General features: G+C 48.1%; 1 protein-coding gene across 1 annotated transcript in view; it reads left to right on the forward strand.

Annotated features, from left to right (window-relative positions):
• fnbp1l (formin binding protein 1-like) overlaps window positions 1-17311 on the forward strand; it is a 67207-nt gene extending 49896 nt beyond the window's left edge. Inside the window, exons 6-15 of the mRNA XM_056277688.1 lie at window positions 308-412; window positions 665-793; window positions 1821-1967; window positions 2096-2323; window positions 7618-7727; window positions 13744-13876; window positions 14431-14525; window positions 15780-15958; window positions 16777-16814; window positions 17018-17311. Of these exons, the coding sequence (XP_056133663.1) occupies window positions 308-412; window positions 665-793; window positions 1821-1967; window positions 2096-2323; window positions 7618-7727; window positions 13744-13876; window positions 14431-14525; window positions 15780-15958; window positions 16777-16814; window positions 17018-17158 (1305 nt within the window). The 3' untranslated portion in view covers window positions 17159-17311. The remainder of the gene's footprint in view (window positions 1-307; window positions 413-664; window positions 794-1820; window positions 1968-2095; window positions 2324-7617; window positions 7728-13743; window positions 13877-14430; window positions 14526-15779; window positions 15959-16776; window positions 16815-17017) is intronic.
• The last annotated feature ends 362 nt before the right edge of the window (window positions 17312-17673 follow it).

Here is a 17673-nt window from a genome sequence, read left to right on the forward strand (position 1 = left end):
GTCTGTCTGTCTCTCTCTGTCTGTCTGTCTCTCTCTCTCTCTCTCTCTCTGTCTGTCTGTCTGTGTGTGTCTCTCTCTCTCTCTTTCTGTCTCCGTCTCTGTCTGTCTCTCCCTCGCTCTCTCTCTGTCTGTCTGTCTCTCTCTGTCTGTCTGTGTCTCTCTCTGTCTGTCTCTGTCTGTCTCTCTTTCGCTCTCTCTCTGTCTCTCTGTCTGTCTCTCTCTCTCTGTCTCTCTCTCGATCTCTATCTCACTCTCTCTCGATCTCTCTGTCTCTCTGTCTCTCTCTGTGTATGTGTGTGTCTCTCAGAGTAAAAAGAAATTTGAGAGAGAGTGTAAGGAGGCAGAGAAATCTCAGCTGAGCTACGAGAGGTTAGATAATGACATCAACGCCACCAAATCAGAGGTGGAGAAGGTAGGAAAGACCCGCCTCCAACATAAACGCTCTCGGTTGTCGTTCATTCTCCTGTAAGCCGTTTTTGTGTTGTGTGTAGCTGTATCCCGTGTAGTTTCGGTCAAATAAGCAGGCACGAGAATCTGATTCCTCTTGTGTGTATGAGAGGTTCAGAAGTTCACCTGTTGCCATTATTAGCAAGAAGAAGAATATTCAATTTAAATGACTGTAGGTGCACCTTTATAAGATAACGTCTGAACCGCTTCTCTCCAGGCTAAATCCCAGTTCTACCTGCGTACCCACATGGCCGACGAGAGTAAGAATGAATACGCGGCACAGCTCCAGAACTTCAACGCGGAACAGTGGAAACACTTCAACAATGCCATACCACACATATTCAAGGTAAACGGCCGTGGTTGTACTCGACTCTTAAAGGCCTGTGAACTGCCGTGGTCAGTCTCGGCCCCCTCTCTTAAGAAGAGGCTGTCATGTCATCGGGGCTTAAAGTGTTATTATTCAATTTCAGTTTTGCTCATCAGCATCTGCCAAGGGCGTCCGGGTAGCATGGCGGTCTATTCCGTTGCCTACCAACACGGGGATCGCCGGTTCGAATCCTCCCGTTACCTCCGGCTTGGTCGGGCGTCCCTACAGACACAATTGGCCGTGTCTGCGGGTGGGAAGCCGGTATGTGTCCTGGTCGCTGCACTGGCGCCTCCTCTGGTCGGTCGGGGCGCCTGTTCGGGGGGGTAGCGTGATCCTCCCACGCGCTACATCCCCCTGGCGGAACCCCTCGCTTTCAGGTGAAAGGAAGCGGGGGCATGTGGGAGTCTGCAGCCCTCCCCGGATTGGGAGAGGGGGTGGAGCAGAGACCAGGACGGCTCGGAAGAGTGGGGTAATTGGCCAAGTGCAGTTGGGGAGAAAAAGGGGCAAAAAAGCCACACGCACAAAAAAAACCTTCGCCCAATAGTTTTCAGATCATGCACAAAAAAATGTTTGGAGTCTGTCCTTTTTAGGAGGAAGGACTCTGAACAAAGAGCGCTACTTCCTCTGTTATGTTCCCCATCGCTGTTTATCCAGAGCTGATCATCGAGGCGTTTCCTCGTTAACATAAATCGTGCATCATTTTAAACACCTTGCCTTACAGTGGGTGCGCGGCAGTGTTGGTGAAATGTTCCGGTGGGGTCGTCCATGTCAGTGCAGCGCTGTTGTTCACCTATATTTTGCCCATTGAGCCACACGGGGAATAAAGCCCCCATCCACACATGTAGTTTACTCCCTTAGCAGCCGAAAGAAGCTGTTAGTACTCGTAGTCAAGGCTGTTTACCAGCAGAAATGGCTAGAAATGACGCGCTCACTAGCCTGAACCAGAACAAAACCGAATTGGGCCATCGTCTTGTGTTCATTCCACCCCCTGCGTCATACATAACAGAACCTGCAGGACATGGATGAGCGCCGGACGGTGAAGCTGGGAGAGACATACCGGAGCTTCGCCGAGGTGGAGCGGCGAGTCGTCCCGATCATTTCTAAATGCTTGGAGGGAATGGTCTCTGCCGCCAAAGCTGTGGATGAGCGAAGGGTAGGTTGGGGTTTGGGAGGGGAGAGAAAAGAATTTTACCCCCAAAATTGTGTCCGGGGTTGTTTTCTTGTTTATTTACGTGTCTCTCTGATCCCTCTCTTTTTATCCTCCCCTTCCCCTCCGCCAAGGATTCTTCCATCGTGATCGAGTCCTTCAAGTCGGGCTTTGAACCACCGGGGGACTTCCCCTTTGAGGACTTCAGTCAGAACCTGAGCAGGACTGGTTCGGACGGAACCATCAGCGCCACTCCCAAAGGCGACAGAGACAGAGACGGGGGCCCCGGGCCTCGATCTGACCCAAAGCACTCCATGGGCAAGGCCAAGAACAAACTCTGGCTGTTCGGGAAGAAACCCAAGGTAAGAAGTGTGGCGGAGGCAATCGGAGGTCCAGGTTACCTTCTGTGTCCAGGCGAGTCGTAAGGTTGAATCCAGTGCACTGTCCTGATAACTCGCCACTCTATAATTTACCCAATAAAGAGGGAAAACAGTTAAATAGCCACACTAGCACTGGTAAAACCAATACTCGGGCAAGATGCTGCACGCTCAAACCACCATCTGTCAGAGTGGGACTGATGACCCAGCCTTTGTTCCACCCCTTTGTCTACACTTGCAGCGCTGAAATCAACAAACAAAATACAAAACACAAATGCCTTCAAAAACAAAAGGACCAGGAAGCTGTTGCTGTCATATGCCCTCTAATTGGGCTGAGACGGTCCTCCCGGCGTCCAGCAGTGCTGTAATTAGCAATGCTCTGTCATGGACTCATTACAGTGAGTCAGCCCAGCCATCCTGAGCAATAAAAGCCCCACCCTGTGGCTAAAAGTTGTATAGTTGGAGCTGTGCTGGTTTTGTCATATCCTGGACACACACAGTCTGAGTTTGTTTTTTTTTTCCCCTCCATCTCTACCCAACACCCTGCCCCCGCCCCCGCTCTCCAAGCATTAGACTGTACTTTTTAACTTAAAGAAAAGGTACAAAGACGGTTATGGATGGTCTTTGTCCATGTTTTTGACTTTGTGTTTCACAATAGTTTGTTTTTTCCCCCCCTCCTTGGTTGGTCCCCGTCACCTTGCTAGACCAGTGGTTTTTGCTGTGCTTGTAAGCGCAGTTTCTTAAATCTTTTCGCCGACACACTTCTGACTGGACCTTGTCCCCCCCCGCCGCCATTAAGACCGTGTCAGTTAATCATTAGCTATCTGCCTGCCAGTTTGCTTTGCCTTACACAACCAGGAAGTTGTGTGATGGATTGGGTGTGAGGCCATGTGTGCATGTATACACGCCTGCCATCGTGTGTGCCTACCTGCTGACTGCTTAGATTAATGGAGTGTCTGTGTAGCCGCTAATGATTTCATTATGTACACTCTCACATCCATAACAGAGTCTGTAAGGGAAGACCGACCATTTCAAAAGGTCCCTAGAGAAGCGAGGCGTCGCTTTACCGATACAGCAGAGAGGGGTGAGAGGTTTTTAACAGGGCAAAATTCGATCCGGTACATGTCTCGTTCTTATCTCTCTCCCTCCCTCCCCCCCCCCCCCCTTTGTCCTTTCTTTCCCTTTTTCACTCTCCCCCTCGCCAGTGTCCTTCCTCCTCTCCTCCCCCTCCCCCCTCTTCCCGCCCTCGCCGCCTCCGGCCCACAGCCCACCTCCCCCCTACTCCCCGCTTCAGCTCAGACCCGGTAGGCTACTGTCTGTCTGAGATAAAGACCACAGTACCCAGAATTCCCTCTTTCAGAGGCCTGAGGAGAGGGGTGAGCCAGGAAGTAGCATCATGTTGGAGTGATTTGTTGGGGGTCTGTTTTCCCACCCGCTTTTTCTCTGGTTTGCTTCTCCTGTCTTTCTGTGTCTTGTCACTCTCTTGGTGTGGTTCTCTCTGTACCCTCCTATGTCACAACTTGCCCCTCTTTCTGACAGATGCTCTCATTTCATTCTTTGTATTTTTCTCACTATCATTCTCTCTCTCCCTTTGTTTAGACTCAGAAAGGCTTTTACTCCAATCACAGGCCTGCGGATTGGTGATTGACAGTGTGCAGTGGTGTGTGTGCTGTGTGTGTGTGTGCTTCGTTTGCTGTGGGGAAGGGGTTTTTGTGTTGGGGGGTTGTGACATTGTGATTGCAGTGGTGTGTGGGGAGGGAGGGGCCGACACGCCGTTAACCCTCACGAGTGTGGCCTGAGTACGGCTGTGGTTCGCGGTCGTCGGCGTGTTTCTGAAGCGATGAGTGTGCCGAGCGGATGTGTTAGCGGGGCCGTGTTAATCCCGTGTCAGCGGGCTGTGAAGCGGCGCTGCGTGGCGCCTGACCGTTTAGCGCAGACTTGTCAATAATCTTCAGTGCCGAGCCAAAACTTCTCTTGGCTTTCGGTTCGTTCAGCTCTCGGGTTACAGCTATGCCTTTAATTAGCTTGTTTAAGCTGTCTAGGAGCCCTCAGATTACCTGCTGCTTTGCTGTTTGAATGATTGTACCAGTGATGTGGAGTCAGGGGAGGCAGGGTAGGCAGCGCCTCACCCAGGCTAACAAGAAGAAAAAAAAATGAAAGATCATGATAGTCACCCAAAAATGTTTATTTATTCATTTATTGTTGTAAAAAATCATTAAAAAAAACAAATCATGTAAAACTTGTTGTTTCATCAATAAAAGGCATGCCCTATTCAGGACGGCTTGCTCCCAAAGCTAGCATTCGTGAATGCAGGCTGCTGAGGCAGAGTCCGCTTGCGCCTCTCTCTGGCCCACATAAATATAGTTCACTGCCTACCCAGCCATGGACCTCGCTGCACGTTACTGGATTGTACAGCTTACTGACAAGTCAGGTGTTCTGTCTGCTGGCTCTGCTGGCTCGCTAACATAAAGGTCTCGCCCAATGCCTCAACTGTATTTGTATCGGGAACTTTGTTGTGACCGGGGTTCGTTTCTCACTTTTTTGGAGGGGGGTGGTCCCCCTTTTTCTCCCCAGTTGTGCCTGTCGAATTACCCCACTCCTCCGAGCCGTCCCGGTCGCCACTCCACCCCCTCTGCCGATCCGGGGAGGGGCTGCAGACTACCACATGCCTCCTCCGATAGGTGTGGAGTCGCCAGCCACTTCTTTTCACCTGACAGCGAGGAGTTTCACCAGGGGGACGTAGCGCGTGGGAGGATCACGCTATTCCCCCCAGTTCCCCCCCCCTCTTCGAAGAGGCGCCCCGACCGACCAGAGGAGGCGCTAGTGCAGCGACCAGGACGAACACCCACTTCCGGCTTCCCACCCGCAGACACGGCCGATTGTCAAGGCTCAGCGGTTTCGGTTTCTACCGATTTTCACCGAAAAATCCCCGGGTTTTTTTTTTAAAATCAGCAGATCGGTTTAAACTGATTTTCACCCGGATTTTATGTGTCCACGCATCCAAAAGTGGTTCCTGTTCGTGTGAGGTCATGTAACAGTGCCCTCTTGTGGTGAAATTTGGCACGCCGGATGGCTTTGATAAATAAAAACCGAAAACGCTGAGCCTTGCCGATTGTATCTGTTGGGATGCCCCAACAAGCCGGAGGTAACACGGGGATTCGAACCGGCGACCCCCGTGTTGATAAGCAACGGAGTAGACCGCTACAATACCCAGACACCCTCGTTTCTCTTTTTGCTTCTATTTCATTATCAGTCAACTGAAACGGTGAGGGAGAAGAAAACAGAAGGTGACGGTTCAGCAAAGTGGCAGTGATGTGGTTAGGAGTTGGTCTGTTGCCAGTTTCTATCTGCCATGTATCCGGTTATTCAAGGATGGCGGTTGGCCCGCCTCGTGAGTATTGCAATCAACCAGTCAGTGATACTCACCGCTGCTAGCTGTGCCCCAGTGGGTCTCGGAGCTTGGATTTATTAGAAAGTTCCTGGACCTGTTTCGGAAACATTGTACGGCCCAGTTGGTGTGGTTTGCTGGCACAGGACAGTGAGGCAAGTGACGGCGGTGGAAAAGGGGCTGTAACTGCCCTGCTTGGCAGCCTTGCGTAACATATGACTTGCTGATGGACTGATAGACCAGTGTTTGATTGGCTGATTGATTAGTATACTGACTGGCTGTTTGGCTGGCTGACGAACTGACCACTAATAAGCTTTCCATGTTGTCTGTCCCCAACTGGCATGGTTCATACGTTACGGCTCAGTGGTCAGTCAAGATGGTAAGTGGTTTGTGTGTGTGTGTGTGTGTGTGTGTGTGTGTTAACAAGTAGACCCAGCAGTGTCGGTGTGGTGTGTAGTGCATGTCTTCCCACCTGCGTCAGTAAAAATCACCTGTGTAGCCATAGACAACTCACCGATAGGCCTCCCCTATTAGAATTAGAGTACCTAGTTACTCAGTCCTGCTAGTTACTAGTTACTCAGTCCTACTAGCTACTAGTTACTCAGTCCTGCCAGTTACAATGGTTTATTTTCTCACTCAGGAACATCAGAAATACTTTGTAAAGGATTTCTTTTTCTATTTTATTTGAAGAAATAAACTGACATGCTGTCAAGGTAGCATATATATTACAGCGAACTGTAGCAGTACCAGTGTTGTAGTACTCGAGTCCAGGACCCGGACTCAAGTCCGACTCGAGTCCTGATTTTCAGGGCTCGTGACTCGACTTGGACTTGAGCACTGATGACTCGGACTTGGACTCGGACTCGAGCATTGACTGCATCGGACTCGAAAGTTGGAGATGTGGACTCGGACTTGTTAATTGATAAAGACGGTTTTTTGTTAATTTTTTTTTAATAGGCCCTAATAATTTGGCATAAGATATTAATAGCTGTATTAATACCGTAACATTATTTAATTTCGTGCAAGGGCAGACACGTGTGTGTGCCACCTACATGCGGATTCACGTGGATACCCTCATGTTGGAGGGTATGAGCCCATCTTCTTCAACTCAGACTCAACCTTGATGACTCGGAGTCAGACTCAGGTAAAAGGGACTTGACTCAGACTTTTCTTTGGGGACTCGGACTTGAACACTGGGGACTCGAGACTCGACTACAACACTGAGCAGTACTGTACTTGCATCATATCGGTGAAAGGTTCTTACATTAGAACAGAATATAAGAAATTAGAAAGTGTACATAAAGATAACATTTTATCTCTGCACGTCTCTTAAAAGTTTTTTTTGCACTTTCACTTCGATGGGCTATTACCTGGTCTACCGAGACCATACAGTGCCTTCCCTGCACCATCTGAACCGACTCGTTGAGATTCAAATTGCATAACTCAGAAATGCTTGAAATAAATACTAATGGGATGAGGAGGCAAACAAACAATTGACTTCTGAGCCTTTTTCTTCCGATTCAGACCGAAGTTGTTCACATCTTAATTTCGTCCCACATTACATTTCTCGGGGGTTAAACCGCTCCTCGGCTGCTCGGTATCTTCAAGGTTTCTTCAGCTGTTAGGATAGTCCTCGCATAAATAGGAAAAATGAGCAACAATTAAACATTTAAATCTCAGTTTTTTGGTTTTTTTTTTTACAAAATGCCTCATCATAAACCCTCCCCACACAAAGCACACATCTGTACTGACTATTCATTGCAGTTTCCCCAAACTAGTCCTGAACGGGTCTGACCTTAAAAAAAAAAAGTTGTGTAGTCTTTCTAAGCCTTTGAAATGAGATTGACCAATGTACGCAGAGTTTTGACCGTTAACCCTCTCCCCCCACCAGGCTCCATCTCTGGAGGATTTCAGCCACCTGCCCCCAGAGCAGAGGAGGAAGAGGCTGCAGCAGAGGATTGACGAGCTCAGCAAAGAGCTCCAGAAAGAGGTGGACCAGAGGTAGGATGGTAAACTTTAACCCTTAGACTAGTGCTGGGCAATATGGAAAATATTATCACAATTATCACAATAATCATTGGGAATTTTACAAAACATCAATATATATCACAATATCTGCTTACATATGGAAAAAAAACAGTCAAAAATCCAAATGAAGTTCACCACATTGGGTTGTTTGTAAAGTATAAAATCAAACCAAAACTAGTTTTCAAATAATACTCCCTCAAATATTTTAGACCTCTTGGTCAGGCGTCTCTACAGACATAATTGGCCGTGTCTGTGGGCGGGAAGCCGAATGTGGGTATGTGTCCTGGTCGCTGTGCTAGCGCCTCCTCTGGTCAGTCGGGGCGCCTGTTCGGGGAGGGGGGGACTGGGGAGAATAGCGTGATCCTCCCACGCGCTACGTCCCCCCGGCAAAACTCCTCATTGTCAGGTGAAAAGAAGCGGCTGGCGACTCCGCATGTATTGAAGGAGGCATGTGGTAGTCTGCAGCCCTCCTTGGCTCGGCAGAGGGGGTGGAGCAGAAAATAGGGTAGTTGGCAGGGGTGCACTTAACTTTTTTGGTCTGGTTCTCAAGGGAGCACCTGGAGATGTTGCTTGGTACTCAGTCTTTACGCGGCACAGTTATCCTACAAGCCGTGGTCATCACTACCCTCCTGATTGCTCTCATCGCTGTCTTCCTCTCTTTCAAACATGGCAGAGGAAAATGTAGGCCTACTTCTTTCTCCCTAGCTGAATCTGGGTTAGCTGTTTGCATCTATAAGTCTACAGCTGGCTTCGAGTCAAAAGTCTCTGTTGTCATCTTAGACAAGTGGATGTGCATCAGGGATGAGAGGCGAGAGTCCGACAGGCGGGATCTGTACTTGCTTTTTATTATACTGAGTCATGAAAATCCCCTCTCACATGCAACACTGCTCAAGGGCAGTGTAAGGGGACAACGGAAGGACTCTATGAACGTTGGAGTAACTATCTGGATGACTTATCTTCACTGTGTTGACCAAGTCATAGACAGAGGAGGCTGCCAAACGTTTTCTCGCTTGCTTTAAACGCATCCATTCTCTTACAGTGGAGTCTCTGTCAACAGTCAAGCTGGCCTCATATCTCTGGAAGATGTTAGTAAGAGTTGCGTTGCCAAAACTGTGGAGGTCTTGCATTTCTTGAGGCCATGTTGAAGGATCAGAAATTTAAAATTGATCACAGGACTTAAGGGAGCCATATCTGCTTTTGAACTCGTGAATTAGACCTCTCAATACGTCAGCCTTGTCCCTGTCAGCATCAGCATTTGAAACAGTCTCTTTCCTGTACTCGCCTTCACTGTCAAGCAATAGTGTCTGCTGTCCAGCAGCTACCATGAGCTCATCTCTGCATTCACCAATAGTCAGTTTATCTTGCTGGAACCTGAGGGAGGTGAACTGTAAAATGTTTCCAGTGTCAAGCGTGTTGGCCAGGGAACACTGACAGCGCTCTGTGCAGATATGTTTTAGGTCACTGTCATCACTTGTAGCTACTTGAATTTGAATGGCAGGTAATAGCCTCCATATTTTCAACAAAGTCTCTTGCCTCCATGCAGGCCATCTGATGTTGTGAAGCTTTCCTAGTTTCACAAGAGGCCACCTGCCGCCCAATGACTGCTGGGATAGGCTCCAGCATCCCCGCGACCCTGAGAGCAGGATAAGCGGTTTGGATAATGGATGGATGTATAGAATGCCATTCTCATCGCATATCTTCTTTAGTTGTTCTGTTCTTTTCGCGCCCCCTCTCTGTAAATAAAAAACTCAGCAACTTGACAACGGAGCCATTAAATGTCTCACAGTATGGTACCGTGCGATCAGCTGACTTGGTGCAGTTCTCGAGGGTGTGGGCAGTACACAGAATATGCACAAGGGAATCCCCTATCGCCACCATCTGACGCAATTTAGGAACGACGCCATTGTACATTCCACCGTTGACTGCTGTTCCGTCTGTACACACCGAGACCAACTTCGTCTTCCACTGATCCCCTACACCACAAGTATGGAAGAGCTGCTCCAGTCCATTCAATATGTCCTGTGCTGCTCGGTTCACACCCAAATTAATTAATCCAAGGAAATCCGAGGTAAACTCCTCCATAGCTAGACACAGACACAATGTACACAATTTCCTGCTCCACTTGTGTTATGTATTCTGATCCATCAAAGAGCACGCCCCAAAATTCAGCTGCCTTCAGTTTTTCACTCAATTCTGAACTGATTGCCTGTGTGATGCTCTGCATGATGCGGGTCCCCCTTTCTCGTGAATGATATGCACTCCCGACATGAACTCTAAGCCTCTTGAAAAGCACAATATCCTCCTCATATGAACGCATTGGGCATGCATGTTTCACTTTGTGAAAGGCCAACAGAAAATATGCAGTGCTTGATGCTGTTCTTCATTCAGTTTGTCCTGCCACATGTCAAGAGGGTGAGTGGATTTCTGATCCTGCTTTACCTGTTAGCAATAGTTTGCACTATGGTCACTTGCGCTTTACTCTTCTCGTGCTTTTCAAAATCTGGATGACTAAAATTTTTTGTCCCTATATAAAAGACGCTGCTTTTATCCACAAGATTGGGATTTTCACGGCATATTTTGTACCACTTCTCTGTGTGGTCGTCATCTGTTTGGAGCCAGGCTAATTCCTGCAGCCATCCATCCATCCATTATTCAAACCAGTTATCCTGCTCTCAGGGTTGCGGGGCTGCTGGAGCCTATCCCAGCAGTCATTGGGTGGCAGGCGGGGAAACACCCTGGACAGGCCGCCAGGCCATCACAGGGCCTGCAGCCTGTAGCCGCTTCTCCACAAATACATGTATTTTATGTACAGGTTCAGTCTGGCATTTCTTTGGAGGTGTTGCAACATCAAAGTAATTACTTAATGTAGCTTGCTTCTTGGACATTTTTGATGAATGGACGAAAATCCTAAAACCAGAGGAAAAATGTAATGTTAGGTAACGTTACCCCATACACTGTGGCTCCACAAACCCCAAGGCTCTCGTTTCCACAATAAACAAACTTCTCAAACCCATTGACAATACCTCCAGTTCCTTCACAGTTAACAAGTGCAGCTCTTTCCTTTCATTTTTCCAAATTAAAATTGACACCATCTGCAACAACCTGACCACTTCCCCTGCCCTCTCCACCCCCCCCCCCACTCAGCCTCTGGCAAAGTTCTCCCCTGTGTCCCAACTGGAGCTGTCCAACTCTATGGCAGGAATGAGAACTTCCATTTGTGTTCTCGATCCCATCCCATCCAATCTTGTTAAGGACTGTCTCCCAGCTAGCTCCCCACTCATCGCAGAAATCAGTAACTCCTCCTTCAGCTCTGGTTCAGTCCCTCATACACTTAAACTGGCTAATGTCACCCCTACCCTCAAAAAACCTTGACCCAATCCTGATATCATGAGCAATTTTCGGCTTATCTCCAGTCTCCCATTTCTGTCAGAATACTGGAATGTGTTGTCGCCTCCCAACTCAAAGCTCACCTCATCTCCAGTGACCTGTTGGAACCATTTCAATCTGGTTTCCGCTCACAGCACAACACAGAAAAAGCACTCCTTAAAGTCACTAATGACCCCCTCTCCGCAGACTCTGGCCACCTCATCATTCTCATCCTCCTTGCCCTCACTGCAGCTTTTGACACCATCAACCACACCATTCTTCTCTCCCGCCTTGAATTCTCCCTCAACATCACTGGTACTGCCCTCTCCTGTCTAAAGTTATATCTCACAAACAAACAACAGTTTGTCAGTATCAACAACTGCACCTCCTTCACCGCTCCTCTTTCCCAAGGTGTCCCCCAGGGTTTGGTGCTTGGTTCTCTCCCATTCATGCTTTACATGGTCCCCCTTGGTAACATCATACGTTGTCATGGTCTCCACTTCCACTGCTACGCCAAAGATGTCCAGCTCTACATCACTAAATCCATCACTTCTACAATTTATTCCAGTCTGACCAACTGTCTCACTGAAATCAAATCATGGATGCAGGCTAACTTCCTCAAACTGTAAATCTGACATAATCATAATCGGTCACAAATCCTTTATCAAAGCCACAACTTCTGTCTTACCATCAATAACTCCACTCTCTCTCCCTCATCTGCAACCTTGGAATAATTTTCGACAACAACCTGTCCTTTGAACATCACATCAGTCAAATAATCAGAACTGCCTTTTTCCACCTAAAAAAAACATAGCTCATCTCCACCCATCACTCCTTCTCTGCAGCTTAAACCTTAATCCATGCCTTCATCACATCCAAAATTGACGACTGCAAAAGCATTCTCTACAGCTCATCATCCAAAGTCCTAAACAAACTCCAGCACATCCAGAACTCTGCTGCCCGCCTGCTCACCCACTCCCATTCCTGTGACCACATCACCCATTTCCTCCAAAACCTCCACTGGCTCCCTGTCCCACAACGGATCCAATTCAAAGTCCTCACTCACAACCTTCCATAACCAGGCCCCCTCCTACCTCACTGACCTGCTCCACTACCATACTCCTCCCCGCTGCCTTCGCTCCTCTGACGCAAACCTCCTGTCTCCACCACACAGCACCAGGCACCAGACCTGGGGCAACAGAGCCTTCTCCATAGCTGCCCCCTCCCTCTGGACCTCCCTCCCCAAACACATCGGAGATTGCATCGATCAGTCCATATTCGCATCATTAATCAAAACTCCCCTCTTCAGAATTGATTTTAATGTGTGATTAATGTTGTCTGTTTTATGCCCTGGTTAAGTGTGGTTATCCTAACTGGGTGTTTGTCAAAGCCAGGCAGATGCCCAAACAGTGCACCAGCCAATCGAAGAGAGGAGAAAGACAACAGCTGCCTAAGCATAAACCAGTGGTGATTTCTATGTCGCGGGAGTGTCGTAAAAGTTGAGACATGTATTTTCTAAACACCGCGTATCAGTTGCTTTCAAACCCCAAAACACGCTGCACCAGAAATTAATCCACCCCAAGGATCGGGTCCACCAGCACAAACAGAGCAATATAGTGTACGCTGTTAAGTGCCAGGAGGATTGCCGTGACGTGTACATTGGGGAAACAAAACAGATGCTGGCCAAAAGAATGGCACAACATCGAAGAGCTAACACGTCAGGCCAGGACTCCACAGTCTATACCATCTACAGGCCAGTGGTCACTCTTTCAAGGATGAGGATGTGCACATCCTTGATAGGGAGGAATGCTGGTTTAAATCGGGAGTCAGAGGCCATCTATATGAAGAGGGAACGGTCATCCCTGAACTGATGGGGGGGGGGGGGGCAAAGAGTACATCTATCGCCATCTTACAATGCTGTGATTGCAAACATTCCCAAATCCTCTGTGAACAGTACACATGGCCATTGAAACGCTACTTAATGGTCATGCCCATATTTGCATATGTTTTGCCGCTGTATTGTTGTCTGTATCGTTTAGCAGGGTGGGGATACCTGCAGTCAGTTGAGACTGAAGAGGTCACTTAGATGAGCGATGAAACGTATCTGTCAATAGACGTTGTGTCCAGATGAACTGATTCAGCTTATTTTGATGTTCTTACCTGGACTACTGAGGATGCATAAAGACATGTGTTTAGGTTTTGGTGTGTTGCTTTTTATGTTTACCTTAACATCTGTAGAGCGTCCGAGTATTATGAAACGTGCTGTACAAATAAAATGTATTATTATTATTTATCATTATTATTACCTTATTCCCAAAGCCTGTCTCCCATAGCAATAATATTAAACTAACTGCCAAGGAGTTCCAGCATTCTTAAGTGATGTCTGGGCAACATTTTGCCCAATGGAGATGAAAATTACTGCACGGATCAGAGTGAGCTCCATGTATACCAAACCAAAGCATGTAATACAAAACTTGTTTCCGGTCTGGTTACTGGCCAAACACAGAATAAGCAAGCAGGGTGATGACAATCAGACGTACCTCTATCAAACCAGCCGATTGTTTGTTTACTGGCGCTCCTTTTCATGTCCACATCTGTGTCTTTTTGTCCGTCTGCCCTTCAGAGATGCTCTGAACAAGATGAAGGACGTCTATGAGAAGAACCCGCAGATGGGAGACCCCAGCAGCTTACAGCCTAAAATATCAGAGACCATGTGTAACATGGAGAAGCTGCGCTCTGAAATACACAAAAACGAGGTGAGGAGAGACGTGGTGATGAAAAGAGGGAAGCGATGGAGAGAGTACAACCTGAAATACCAGCGACCATTTTGGAAATAGGGACAGCAGTGTTCTGAAGGGCACAAGGAAGGGAGGGATAGATAGAGGGACGACAACATGGAAGGCTTTTAAATACTTGGGCTTTAAAAGACAGGGACAAGTTTTGTTTGGTTGTTTTTTTAATTTCCTGGTTTTGCCTGCTAGAGGGGGTCAGGTCCTGATGTGTTCACCCTTTAGCCAGTGCCAATTGCTGCTTTTCAAACGTGACTGTAAGTAGTTAAATAGCACCACCTGCTGGTCAAGTAGGGTAACATGCTCTGACAAACACGATTACCAAAGAATAGGCAAGAGTAGTATCTTAGCGTGTGCAGCTTTAAACAAATGACAGATTTAGCATGCACAGTCTAAAGACTATAGAAGGTTTTTGGGTTTTTTTTAAGGTGGGAGGTCATAAACCAAACATGCACCACGAGACGTGGACCTGAAACGAACAAGGAAACAACACACTGTCATTTTGTCTCTTGTGTCTCTAGTCGTGGTTATCCGAGGTGGAAGGAAAGCAAAGCTCCAGAGGAGACAGAAGACACAGTGCTGACAACCACCATCACACTCCTCAGGGTAGAGAGAGGTACACACACACACACACACACACACACACACACACACACACACACGTTTATGCAATCAAACTGAATTCAGAATCCTGCCTGGTGCGGGATTCGATACGGGGTGTACTGCACCACAAGGCCAGTGGTTCTCGACCTTTTCGGGGTCCTGGACCCCCTGCGTATTTTTGATCTACCCTGAGGACCCCTCCACCTGATCTTGGGGGAGGGGGGTTGCAATTTGATAGAAACAGTAGAAACTGCATTTTAAATTGCATTATAGCATTTATTCACTCTTTGGGGCAAAAATAAGAGCTTTCAGTTGTAACTTAGATATAGTTAACAAAACAGAATTCTTATGCAGTAACTTTCAGATATATGTAACAACAGAATATGTATTCAGTAACTTTCAGATATATGTAACAAAACAGAATATGTATTCAGTAACTTTCAGATATATGTAACAAAACAGAATATGTATTCAGTAACTTTCAGATATATGTAACAAAACAGAATATGTATTCAGTAACTTTCAGATATATGTAACAAAACAGAATATGTATTCAGTAACTTTCAGATATATGTAACAAAACAGAATATGTATTCAGTAACTTTCAGATATATGTAACAACACAGAATATGTATTCAGTAACTTTCAGATATATGTAACAAAAAGAATATGTATTCAGTAGCTTTCAGATATATGTAACAAAACAGAATATGTATTCAGTAACTTTCAGATATATGTAACAACACAGAATATGTATTCAGTAACTTTTAACAATGCAAACGGGAGCGAGATCTCTTATTAAAATACAATAAATTACACTTGTGAAACAGATGTAATTAGAGAAAAAAGTCCTGTTACCCTTTATAGTTTAGGTAGATAAAGGTCTCAGTCACATCTGAGTAAAATAATCCTATTTCTATAAATGTCATAGGATCTTTTTTTTGAAAGATATTTTATTTTCACGGACCCCTTGCAATTACACCACGGACCACTAGGGGTCCGCGGACCCCCGGTTGAGAAACACTGATATCAATATGAATGACTTGTAGATCTTATAGATTTTATTTCACATTTAGCTCCCTGGAGTGTTGTGTTATTTGTTTGTTTGTGCGTCACTGTGTTTTGTGTACAACTCCGAGCTGCCCGGAGCGGGGTTGAAAACGTTGTTGTGTTGTGTTGTGTTGTGTTGTGTTGTGCTATATTTTAGCATCTCGGGCACAAACTTGGTTTCTATTGACCCTTCTTAACCCCCCCTCCCCTCCCCCAGTCCTGAGGGCAGTTACACAGATGACACAAACCAGGAGCACCATACACCCCACCGCCACCACCCCAGCCCCCTGCAGTCAGGACCCCCCAACCCGGACCCCCACGAGTTTGATGACGAGTTTGATGATGACGACCCGCTGCCCGTCATCGGACACTGCAAAGCGCTGTATTCCTTTGACGGTGAGGACACAACTCTGTGCAAGTTAAGGACAGGGGGTGCTTTGATGGTTTGCCCTGGAAACGGTTGGCACGGCCCTGAGTAAATAGAATTCTGTCTGTCGATCTCTTCGTCCGTCCGTCCCTCCGTCCGTCTTGCTGTCTGTCGATCTCTTCATCCGTCCCTCCGTCCGTCCCTCCGTCCGTCCGTCTGTCTTGCTGTCTGTCGACGTCTCTCTGGTAAAAACGGAGCCAGCGGGTCACCTTTGTGTCCTCTATTCAGGGGCCTCCTAGTGTATAAGGAACACGGTGTTTGTGTGAGCCAACTCAAAATCGTCCGGGTGGCGTAGCGGTCTGTTCTATTGCCTACCAACACGGGGGTCGCCGGTTCGAATCCCCGTGTTACCTCCGGCTTGGTCGGGCGTCCCCACAGACACTTCGGCCGTGTCTACGAGTGGGGAAGCCGGATGTGGGTTATGTGTCCTGGTCACTGCGCCTCCTCTGGTTGGTTGGGGCGCCTGTTCGCGGGGGGGAGGGGGAACTGGGGGGGGGGAGTAGCGTGATCCTCCCACGTGCTACGTCCCCCTGGTGAAACTCCCCACTGTCAGGTGAAACGAAGCGGCTGGCGACTCCACATGTATGGGAGGAGGCATGTGGTAGTCTGCAGCCCTCCCCGGATCGGCAGAGGGGGTGGAGCAGCGACCGGGACGGCTCGGAAGAGTGGGGTAATTGGCCGGGTACAATTGGGGGCAATGGGGGGGGGGGGGTCCTGATCTGAGATACATGTGTGTCAGTTCGATGTCCGTGTAAGCTCCTCTCACTCTGATTTGTTTGCCTCGCAGGTCAGAACGAGGGTACGCTGGTGATGGCCGAAGACGAGGTGATGCAGACACCTGTTTTTGTTTGCTGGGTCGTTAATTATTTTGATGATCATTTTGTGGCAAATGTGACTGCTGTGCCTGTGCAACACACACACACACACACCCACACCTTTGTGTTGTTGATAAGTGGCTTTAGCGTGTCGTGAGTGTTGTTCTGCCCACCGGGTGGCGATGACGAGGAGTTTCTCTTCGCCCGATCCAGGTGCTGTACATCATCGAGGAGGACAAAGGAGACGGCTGGACCAGGGCCAGGAAGCAGGGCGGCGAGGAGGGCTACGTCCCCACCTCCTACGTGGAGATCACCCTGGAGAAGAACAGCAAAGGTGCTGTCACCTACATCTGAAGCCACACACCACCACCCCCACCCCCCTCTCCCCCTCTGTCCTCCCTCCCCAGACATCCTCCACACCCCCTGTCTCCGTCTCAGCGGAGGGGACGAGACGCCGCTTACGGACACCATCCCCCCCCATCTCCGTGTCCCCCCCCCCCTCCCTTTATTCCGTCTCTCTGATCACATCCACCTCTTCTCGTTCTTCTTCTCTGTATCCGCGGGACTGGCGTCCGGCGTTGCGCGTCAGCACGCGGACAAGTGGGGAAAACACACACGCCGTAGTGTGTTTAGTGACTCTGGTGTGTGTCTGTGTGTGTGTGTGTGTGTGTGTGTGCGTGTGAGGGTTTTGTGCATGTAAAAGAAGACACGGCTGCTCTTAAGAGCCGCGTGTCGAGGCTGCACCAGTTACTTTTTATACCAGCGCAAGTTTCTAAGACGGTTTTATTTAACGTTGTGTTGTTGTTTTTACTGCATTGTTTAATTCTCTGGTTTTGAGACGGCCACGTGTCCAAGAGCGCCCCGATCCC

This window comes from Lampris incognitus, chromosome 3, assembly GCF_029633865.1.
Source record: "Lampris incognitus isolate fLamInc1 chromosome 3, fLamInc1.hap2, whole genome shotgun sequence".
Taxonomy (NCBI): domain Eukaryota; kingdom Metazoa; phylum Chordata; class Actinopteri; order Lampriformes; family Lampridae; genus Lampris; species Lampris incognitus.